The sequence below is a fragment of the Citrus sinensis genome, chromosome 4, assembly GCF_022201045.2.
Source record: "Citrus sinensis cultivar Valencia sweet orange chromosome 4, DVS_A1.0, whole genome shotgun sequence".
Classification (NCBI taxonomy): Eukaryota; Viridiplantae; Streptophyta; class Magnoliopsida; order Sapindales; family Rutaceae; genus Citrus; species Citrus sinensis.
In genome coordinates this window covers 25002212-25013713 of record NC_068559.1, presented here as the reverse complement: position 1 = coordinate 25013713, position 11502 = coordinate 25002212, and the positions used below count along the sequence as shown (strand labels likewise).

General features: G+C 35.4%; 1 protein-coding gene across 3 annotated transcripts; it reads right to left on the bottom strand.

Moving 5' to 3' along the window:
- Window positions 1-1024: 1024 nt before the first annotated feature.
- LOC102621410 (uncharacterized) lies at window positions 1025-10167 on the bottom strand. Of its 3 annotated transcripts, XM_052439326.1 has the most exons (13): window positions 9797-10167; window positions 8651-8724; window positions 8151-8225; window positions 6531-6606; window positions 6090-6154; window positions 4910-5011; window positions 4484-4573; window positions 4324-4398; window positions 4186-4218; window positions 3335-4088; window positions 2676-2741; window positions 1695-1733; window positions 1025-1610 (listed from the first exon to the last, which is right to left on the bottom strand). In XM_052439326.1, the coding sequence occupies exons 1-10, from the start codon at window positions 9837-9839 to the stop codon at window positions 4002-4004; spliced, it is 720 nt and encodes a 239-aa protein (XP_052295286.1). In that variant the 5' UTR covers window positions 9840-10167; the 3' UTR covers window positions 1025-1610; window positions 1695-1733; window positions 2676-2741; window positions 3335-4001. The 3 variants fall into 3 exon arrangements, with proteins under 3 accessions (XP_052295286.1, XP_052295288.1, XP_052295287.1); XM_052439328.1 differs by lacking the exons at window positions 1025-1610; window positions 1695-1733 and adding an exon at window positions 1829-2321 and having other exon boundaries at window positions 2676-2744; XM_052439327.1 differs by lacking the exons at window positions 1025-1610; window positions 1695-1733 and adding an exon at window positions 1829-2321.
- Between the last annotated feature and the right edge of the window lie 1335 nt (window positions 10168-11502).

Below are 11502 nucleotides of genomic sequence, written 5' to 3'. Positions count from 1 at the left end.
AAGTGTTAAGTAAACCTGTCGAACTTTTTAAGCTAACCAAGTAAGATGCTTGTGGAAAAGTTGAAGAAAAAAAAGAGTAATATAGTTAAAGCGAAATTTATTACTCGAAAGAGAAAATATAAGAGAATTTTATAAGTATGCTTGAGTTGCTTGTGCTTGATGTGTGGTGTATCAAATAGCAAGTATCATGCCCTATTTATAGTGAAGCTTGCCTAGATCTGAAGATTTCCGTGCAACTTGCGCAACTTGCCGCAATATCTCCAGCAAACATTAGAGAATTCTACACACAGATCATGTGCTTAATTTAGAAAATCGTTCTATAGAAAATTCTAAAATTAAGTCAGGCTTGTTCACTTTGGCTTATACTTAGACTTAAAATCTTGGGCGGTCTACTGTTGAGCACACTAAGACTCGCTAATGTGTTACGTACTTACGTGACTGATTGCTGAGCGCACCCCGACTACTAAGCACACCCTAACTTGTTAATTTATTGAGCAGCGCATTATTGAGCCTATCCTGACCAGCTAATTTAGCCTCCTGTGGCCGAACATTTGAGCGACCCATAACATGTAACTGCAAAGAAGGCAATTGAATTTGCCATTGATATCGGGTTAGTGCCAGCAATTCTTTAATCAAGCGTTCTAAATGTTGTGAAGCTTACTAATAAAAGTATAACAAGCAGATACGAGGTTGACCTGCTGAATGGAAATTGTTTTAAGGTGGATTGTGCTCCTCGAGCGTGCATTGAGAGTATGAGACCGCATCTTTTGGCAATGAGGAAATTTGAAATATTGTGTTACAGGAGTCCAGAGATACTTTTAAATGTTTGTTTCAGTGAACATTACTTTCTTCTCTCCAACTAACCAGAGAAAGAAAAAACTAAAAATAACAAGCGAAATCCGACTCCCCCTCGACCATGTCAAGTTAATATATTGTAAAAGGTAGCAAATAGGCTGCCCACTTACTAGCATTCACATCAAAATAAAAGCAAAATTATACTATCAGTAAATAAATTTCTTTCATCTTCATGAGACATTTATCTGATATAATAGATAAAAAAAAATTGATTGACAAACATTTCGTACCTCCTGTAGTTTGCTTTCCCTATTGCCCCGCCAAACCCCTGTTATATTTCTCATATTGACAAAAATAAGTTTTCAAAAGGAACAAGGGTTCCCTCCATCGTTATGCACAACAATGATATCAGTCCACTCTTAATAACATTAATGGCTTCTCTACAAAAACTCAGTAACCAGTCCAGTTTCTATCATTTGGCTTGGGCACTGTGTCTATTCAAGGGGGAGACTAGGCAGCCACAGCTAACTTTGGATGGCCTTCGGCTCAGAGCAGAGCACAGCTCTTTATTGTATAGAAGAAATTTTCATGGTCATCAATGCAACATAACCTCAGCATTGCTGTCCACTTGAAAGCACTTGTTGTGCCAATCCATTCGTTGCACTCCGCTGCCTTGTCAAGACTGAACCACTAAAACGTCTACCAGGCACACCATTACTCGAAGACCAGCTGCCTAAGTCTTCTGAAGCTGCAATACCATTAGAAACCTTAGGACTCCTTGATGACTCCCCCAGTTTTGTAACTCCATTGAACTCCTAGAAACAAAACCAGAGATCACTAAGACTTTATGGGCATGAATGAGAGATTTTGGGGAGGGTAGTAAAATATTAAAAGCCAACCTTGAGGCCAGAGGCCGAGACACAATTCTGCCGGTCAACCTGCGGAGGGCCAAAAGAATAAGCTTTTGTTTGAAACAAAATTGTAGGAGGAGAAGACACTCTATTTACTCCTTTTTTAACGGACACTTATCAAGTTAGAATCTCACCATGAATCAAGAAGTCAAAGGACATATACCACAATTAAAAGAAAAACAAATAAATAGCCCCATATGGTTAATTACATCCAAATTGCTCTGGTAAATCATTGTTTCATTGCAAGGAAGAATTCCTAGAATAAGTATATTGTTAATATCTTGCAATAGTGCAAGGTTATACACTACCAAACCAATAAAATTGAGTCAGAAGATTGTAGACTGGTAGTGTAAACTAGTCCAGGCAGCCCAGCACATAGCATGAATCCACTCAATTTCCAATAAAGCCCAGCCCAGCTCAGCCCAGCCAACGGGTTATTGCTAGTGTGCCAGGCTTGGCCAACATGGTTAGAATGTGCCAATTGGCACACAGAACTGATGGTGCTGCACAACCAGACCGTCATAACATGGTCTAGCATGACAAGGCTGTCATTGGGATTTAAAAATAATAACCAATAATGCAGAGGAACCCCAAAAAATAAAAATTTGATAATTCCTGCATTGTCATTGTCATTAAGTAATGAATATATAAATCTTTAAAAGATAAAAATCCTGAAAACTCAATTAAAATCTGTTTATTCAATTTTCAAACACACAAAATAGATTATCTTTTCAACTTGAAAATGAAAAATTCAAAAGATATATAATAAAAAGGGCCCGAACAGGCGCCATGCCTAGCAAGTCATGTTGGGTTTTGGCCTACCAAACTGTTCCCACCATGGGCAACTGGACATGCCAGTAACCACCCTACCATTGATATGTGAAGCAGAAACCAGAACATCATTTCCCCATTTGTACCCATCCAGTATTTTTATCCCCAATCACGTTCGTGTTAAGAAAGTCAACTAACCTTATGAGATCCATTGGAATTGGACGGAGATGGTGGTTCCAGAGGCAAAGGATGCAAGGACCCAGACTGCTAAGACACAAATTGGATTGAGTGAGCAAAGTATCGAGTAAGCCAAATAAGATCAAGCAGTTCCATTTATAAAGATTTATGCTTATGGCTAATGGAATGCTTAAATAAAATGAAAACACACACAGTCATACACAAGGCAGGGTAAGTGAACAGTCAATCAAATATGAATTATTTACAATTCAATTTCTTGAACTGATCTCCCAATTTAGTGGAAGCAATGAACCACCAAGCAAGCAGAAACTAAACAGTATGGAACAGCTAATGGAAAGATAGGCTTTTCGTTGGTGACCATTTTGCTTAAAGGTAAAAATGGATCCAATATAAAATTCAAAAGAATAAATTTGTTCAAAAGCAATACTCTTTTCTTATTTGGAGAAGGCACAAAATTCCTACAAAGTTGAACAGCCCAAGACGCATGACAAACAAGATCTAGAATAAGAACAAAATCATATCTGGAAGAAAAGATGAAAAGATGAATGATAGAGAAAGGAAATTTTTTTCTCTTTCCCCCACGCAAGCATTTGGTTCAATTATCATATAAGATTAAAATAAGTGTTAGCAGTAAATTCTAAAATGGGGCTAAAAGTTACCCTTGAAGATGGCGTAATTCCTGGTAATTCAAGCGTTGTTCTCGACAAAGTGTAACGTGAAGCCTACAGGTGAGAAAGTATAGTTAAATAGCATAGAAATTGTTTTCCCCCCATCCCCAAAAAAAATTAATTAAAAAATAAAAAAATAATAATAATAATAATAAATGAAAAATATAAACTTTATAAACAAGGTAAGCACAGAGAACGTAATGTAGGAATTAGCTCATCAGAGTCAATAATCCACCCCCCAGATAAGACCCCAGTCGAGGGAGAAATGTTGGCTTTCTTGTCCAAAACATTGAGTCCACCACATGGCAATGCTATGCGGTCTTCCTCTCATACCAATTGTTAGGACCCTGGTCAGTACCCCACCCAAACGATAAACCTATTGTAATGACCTATAAGAGAACCCACCCCATGCCCGCTCTTTTTCTCTCCCTAAACAATAAAAGATTAAAACATTAAAAATAAAACCCTTCAACAAATTTACAAGGGCCACCAGGAAGTCAAACAAACCTAAACTCTGAACCAGAAAAATTCAATGGATTGTGTGTTTTATTTTTCAACAACATAATAACAGCACCACTTGAAAAAATAAACTGACTTGAAAATAATTTCACTGCATGTAATACGGATCTGCAAAATAATATCAGTTATTAAATCCAGTTCATGCCTGAACAAGCTCTGTAGGTCTGCCATTCTCCAGTTCCCTGGCACGATCACACAACTTCTTCACTCCTAGGGTTGTGATATCCTAAACAGACAATCACAAGCATTAGAACTTACAATAAACAGCATAAACAGGCTGAAATTCGAATCACAGTAAACTATGTTGTTGAAATAAAAATTACCTGCTTGCCTTCAATTTCAATTAGTTTACTTTCCTGAATAACCGCAAAATTAGGGGGAAATTAGCTTCTCAACAAGGACCTAAAAAACTTAAAACAACAGAGTAAAAAAACGATGTTATAATTTTACAGATTGCTCACCAGAGTTTGAACAATGTCACGAACAGATTGAAACTCATCACCAATCAACTTTGATCTTCCTCGTAATATAGTAACCTGAAGGGCTTGAAAAGTCAGTAAAAAACTTGAAATGTCTACAAACAATACACATAAACACACGCAAATATCATATTGCACTCACCTCTTCCTGTGTAGCCTGGGAGATTTCTACAATTTTATTCACATCACGATCCACACTGGTTATCTTGGATGATAACTGCCGCTGAGCAGCCTGGTATAAAGAAAGTAAAAAAGAGATCAGTTACTTGGATGCTCAAACGCTCACATTTTACTGAACAAAAAGATGTAAAATACAACTAAGTGCCTGTTTTTATAAAAAAGTCAATTGAAATAAAATGATAAACTGAGAGAACAAACAAGACCACATCTATCTCCAATCTGTAAATTAAAATCGAATATCACCATAATTTTAGTTTGTCAGAATTCAATATGCCATAATTGTTTTTGTTGTACGAGTATATTATCAATTACCACAAACATAACCAAATGAATATACACGTACACTATTGTAATGACAATCAAGACATCAATGAATTAAAAAACTTGCCGAGATTGATGAATAAACATCCTCAAGTTGTCTGGCTACAGAATTGCAAGCGTCAGATAAACTACGTCTCGTTGCAAACATCATATCAGGAAGCTTCCAACCCTGAAACCATTCAAGGAATATTACAGACGAAACTGATGCCCAAAATGAATAATTATGAAGCAGAAAACAATTCAAAATATAGCAGAGTATATTCACATGAGATAGCAGAGGTAGTTACTTTGCCATATTATAATACTGAAAACACAGGACTTCAGGGATTGGAAAATGGAAACAATGAGCTTCGTGGGATTCTATTATTATGAGCACTGTATATAATTGGGAATTGAAACTCTTTGGTCTTTCTTTGAGTTACCTTAACAAAATAACTAGAAAAGGAGTTTATGGAATAATTTCAAGGGTTTCAAAACCAAAGAAGTTTGGAAATAATTTGTTTCTATAAATAGAGAGGTTATTCAAATTTAGATATTTCTTTTACTTTGTATTGGGTGCACAGGTTTTATAGTTTTACCATTTCTTTAATGTGTTGCATCACTGTTCTCGCACAAGGAATTAGTAGTTACCAGTCCTTTTCCTAATTGCGCTAAGAGGCCATGCTAAGAACAGCCACAAAAATGTTTACTTGTTGGAAAGAATAGGAAGCAGGCAGAGAAATGAGACACTTCAGCTAAAATATCCTCCATCTAGTTCAGAGCAGATGAGCCAGATAAAAATGCATAATTCTAAGAGATTAATTTTCTTTACAAAGACTAAATCTTCAGTTTGTGATCACTCTTCAGTTGGATGACTCCATCAAGGCAATGTTTCCTTCTGCTTATTATTTTCAAATACTATTAATTTAGGTATCTGATTCCCCAACCTATTTCCTTTATCTTTCCACTGAGGACATCTGATGTATGTTTTTGTTTCTTCTTGACTGGCAATCCAAGCAATCTCTTCAATAAATTACACTAATTAAAAAAAGAACAATTAGAAAATCACCATGTCAAGTAAATTAAACAATAAATCTAAGATTTCACAGTCAATCAGCTACTATCTTCTTCAGTGACCAAGTTCTGTCATATAACACTCCCAAAACAAGTTTCTTCAAGATCCATACCGCATAAATTTTCGAAGTCAGGTTATATTTGAATAAACTCAGGAAAAATTATGCATAACGAAACTTTGACCATCCTCCTACCTTCCACCAAACATAGCCATATCCAACAGCTACAATAACAACAATTACACCATATTGTTTAGCACCTGCACATGATAAAATGAGTCAGAAGATGTTAACAAGTAATGCATAAGGAGAATTTACAAGGACAGCTGGGGAATAGTAGATTTCAAGAAAGGGTACCAGCAAGTCATGAATCAAACAAAAATTAAGAGATTAAAGATTTCTCAAGAGTTCATAATCTAATTACTAAAATTTATGTATATATAAAAAAGGCACCAACTGAAATAGATGGTTCAGAGAAGCAATCAACATCAGTCACATGCTACTGAGAGAACATTAGCTGACCACCTTTCTAAAAGGTTAACCAGCAGAAGGTCTTCTGAGAAGCCTAGGAGGAACATAGGCAGGGTAAATAGGATGCTACTCTACACAGGTAAAGAGAGGATTTAGAAGAAAAACCTGTTCCACTTCCACTTGAAGTCTCAATTATGACTGATCTAGGAACGTGTGACAGTTCCTGTTGCACACTGCTAACCTGTAAAAGTTCAATAACAAACTTAATTTAGATACACCAATAAAACCCCATTTGAACCCCCCCCCCCCCCCCCCCAAAAAAAAAAAACCAGAAGAAAAAACCCCATCAACAGACAGAACACCGAGAGCACCGCACTCAAAAATTGAACTCCAACGATACAGGAAGACATCACAGATGTCGACAATTCAGATCACCTTTGTGGAAAAAAAAATGTATACACCGAGAAAAAACTGTTTAAATCAAATTGTGGGCTAAGGAATCCTCACTTAATGGAGAGAAAATCGTGAGTTTCAACATAAGAAAGTTTGGAGGATAGATGTACTAAAGTTGAATTAGGAATACATAAAGAACGCATAGTAGTAAATGCGGGAAATTATAATAAAGCAAAGGAAGAAGGAAAACCCAATCCCTCAGGAGCAATCATAAACCTTATCCTTTAACTCTCTCTGTTTAAGCATACAAAATATGTCGATAGGTCATGGATGCATTCAACTCTACATCTCTGAAGCATACCAAATATGCTACAGGTCCTTAATGTCTCCCTATCCTAAAATAACTGAGGAAAATTAAGTTACGATATATCACCTTTTGACCAGCAAACCAATCAGAGAATAAACAGAGATCCTGTCAAACTACTAGACTCAAAATAAGATTCATGGACCAAAAACACAACGCACATTCCGAAAATCTGAAAATTATCTATACACTCTTTACCCAACAAATTTGAAATAAAAGAAAAGATCACAACAATATGTAGGCATAAAAGGACTAAACAATCATTGTGGATACTTCTTGGCAGTTTTAGACTGGTATAGCACCACTGCCTCAATTACAGAAAGGCACATTTACCAAGGTCCTTTGCTACAAAAGAGGTCAGATGGATTTGGAAATCCAAAACTCCTATCAGCTTTTCAGATATTAGATGCCGTGGGCTTGTCAATTTTGTTAGGTCTTTTATTGAATGTTCTGGCAAATTAATTAGCTGATATCTGTTAAGTAGGAACAATGAAACCAGAAACAAAGGTGGGCACACAGCAAAACAACCACTTCGAGACAGAATCAAAGAAACAAGTTCTAAGGAACCAAGTCTTCCAGGTTGAATTTGAAAGCTATTCAAGTCCAGGTTATGAATTTTAGGCCAACTTGGATCCGGTTGCATTACGTCGGTACAGTCTCAACCCAGCTCAAAATAACCTGCTGCTAACCCACTTGGTCAGTTCTACTTGGTTGGTATGGCCTTGTTGCAGCTGAAAATGGGAAGCAAGATAAACAACTAAAAGAAGATGTTTACTTTCAAAAAATTGTCACTGTTTAGCAAGTTCCAAATATGTAGGTAGTAAAAGATTATTGTCTCAAAGATTGAATTCAAGCCACCCTCCTCCCCAAAAGAAAAAAGAAGGATAGAAAATGTATTTAATCTCTTCCAAGTTCCAAGGCAGATCTCAACCATAAGCAAATAGACAACCAAAGTACACTCGTGCTAAACCATTGCAATATAAATATATGCACTTCAGCAATTGAAAATGAAGAGGTCAAATGCCAACCTCAGCCAACAAGTCATTGAATAGCTTTCTATCTGAAGGACCAGGATCATCTTGTTTAATTAGCTTTGAGACAATCTGTGCAGAAGAAAAATCAATTTGAGTTATAATCAGATTCGAATCAGGCATAGGATACAAGGAAAAAAAATAATGATTAAATCACAATCCCTTACTGATGGGAAAAAAATAAAACAGATTTAAAAGTATGAAGGGTTTTCATTCAATGGATAAATCAAAGCTACGACCAGAAACAGAAAATAAGCTCTTAATGCAACACATAATAATAAAGATTCTTATTACAAACAATAAGTTTGGAAGTATATTTGCTCCTCATTTCCAAAAGAAAACATAATCGTTAGAGAAACATATCTGACAGGCGTACATTGCATGTGAGTTGTAACAAATTCCTATCATTGAGATAAAAATAAATGCACAAAACACAGTCAAACTGAATACAATTATAAGCGAATAGAATTAGATTTAGCTCTTAGTCATAGAGATACCTTCAAAGTACCTCCAACAGCATCAGAAACGCTCGACAGTCGCCCTTCCTTAGCAAGTACTGAGGTTAGAATACCTGAGACACAGGAAAAAAAACCAAGTATGTACTATCTGTCCAGACGCATCTTATACCCAATTAAAAATGCCGAACATTAAAATATGTAAGAGCAAGTGCATAGAACATATGACTTGGGATATGTGATCAACACAGGATCCATGAAAGATTTGGACGAGGGTGTTGGGATACTTCACCAACACATAATGCATAAGACATCTTTGAATGAAGCCTGAAAGCCACGATAGGAATGGGAATATTGCCATGGAAAGATGACATGAAAATGAATAATACAGTATGCTCAAATGAGATTATCTATTTCCTAAATGAAATTCCAAAAGGAGGATGTACTTCTGGATAATCCACATGACCGTTACTGTATTAACAAAATTATTACTCCACATGACTCTGCTAGTTCATCTAGAAAGTTTTGCACTCATTTCGTTAAGTAAGTCACCCGGTTGAGCAGCCCTTCCCCAACAACTCACAGGTTCTCATCAATCTCACTGTTAGTAGTTTGTCGACAACTATACATACCATTTCCTCGAATAAAACCTATTTAGCATCCCCTGTTTTCCACTCCATACCTAAGACAATATACAAACTAATACCACTGCACTTCCATTCATAAAGGGCACAGTGTTACTCCAAACTTGTAGTCCCTACAATTTTAAATTAATCCCCTTTAATTTCAATACTTGTACTAAATATGTTATCTTCAACCAAAAATAACATGTAAATTGAACTTCCATTCATAGATGGAATAGAGTTACTCCAAACTAGAAGCCACTGAAAATTCAAATTAACTCCCTTTAATTCTATCACTTGTACAGAATAGGTTATCTTCGACCAGAAATAACATGTAAAATTCAGTCCTTCTAAGCTCAGGACATAACCACTCCCTCAAATCCTACAGCACAGCAACCCTATATACCACTTACTAATTCAACTCGGGATCTAGTTTTCACCAAAAACCCTAATTTTAAATTCCACCACTATCGCAACAGTCAATTTGGAGCTATATGCAGCCAATTCACGAGGGAAAAAAAGGAAGAGTAAAAGAATAAATCAATTAGGGGAAAATTGTACGGACCTGCCCCGACGAGGAATGTTAACTTTCCAAAAGTAAGAGCCATGACCGGCAATATTTATTAATTTAGTTAATTCTATGCGTTTATAGCTTCTGTGAAGAGCCTGCTATGAGCTGCGATACCACATGAGAAAGCCGATAGATGAGAAATCCAATAGCTGAAACCAAGATTGATGAGCAAGAAACACTTAAACGGTGTCGTTGGGTCTTGTCGATTATGTCTGAGTCTCGCTCGCTCGCTGAAGTGGGGTGACCGCTGTCAGGCTGTGTGGTGTGGCTGGGTTTCAGGTTCGACTCGAAGCAGGCAACAACCCTATTTGAGAGACCGTTGGCCAAAGCACCTCGGGGTTGTGATTATTTACGAGAAGTCCCCTCTCTCGTCTTTGCATCAAACGAATATTCGTTTTCCTCGATATTATTATATTATATTATACCTATTTAGAATTTTAAGTACTTTATAAATTGAGAGGGTTAAAAATCTGAGCAGTGTCATATCAGCATTCATATCAATAGGACTCAATATAAATATATGATTGTACATATCAATTATACTCTCATGTAATATGAGTTGTAATTTGAACTGTAATTTGAGCAATAGTCTCATGTAATCAAAAAAAAAAAAAGTACTTTATAAATTGTTGGGACACGATTTTTCAAGTAAAGCAACTTAATGAAGGAGGGTCTCATAAACTCGAATCGCAATAAATTATTAACTAATTTACAAGCAAGCTTCTTTATTATTATATTTCATGACTGAAAATCTCATTTTCTTGAAGAAAAAATTATGAATCATTAATGAAACCGTGGTTATAGTTTTTTTTTTAAATACTAATCTATTACAATCAGAATTCTACTTATATTTACAATGATAGTAATTAGGACTCTCATTCATAATTCTAATATGACACAGTCCGAATAATAACTCTCACTTAATACTGGAATGAAATAAATTATACTCCTAAAGTATGGAACCAAATAAACCCTCATTAAAAAAGGAGATCAAGTCCCAACAATGACTGTGACTCAAATTCATGCGTCCAAAAAAACTACGAGCCCATTGGTAAATTGTGGTTATAGTTAAAATTGGTTATTGAGATCAAATTTTTAATTCAACCCTTGATTTTTTTTTTTTTACCCTTGATCTTTTTTTTATAAGATTAAAAAACTCCAGTGCCTCAATCATAGATTGATCGTTTTTTTGTCGAAAACAAGTACAATAGGGTATTTAGTCACCTACTAATTTACTATTTATCCACCTACAATTGCCCAAGAATTTTGGAGAGAATGAGTTTGAATTTTGAAGAAAATTAAAATTTAAAGTTTATAAATTTTTAGTGTGAAATTCAAGTTTTATTATTCTTCAAAACATTTATGAGTGTGGGTGTTGTATTTTTGAGTTGTGTTTGATAGATCCTTTGATTATTTAATAATCATAATGGTATAATTATTTGGTAAACATGTTTGTAGTTTGTAATATTTAAGCTGGATAAATTTTAGCTATAAAGTAATGATGTGGATGTCATCTAGTTGAGATTTACATTTATTATGTTCTTTTTCTATGAATATTTTTATTCAAACAATTTTATAACTCTAAAGAACTGTTTTTTTTAAGAAAAAAAAAACTAATTCAAGATTGTTATTGTTTCTATGTATTGGGGTTCGAATCACACTTACATGGGTGAAGAGAGGATTGGGTTATTGCCGAACCA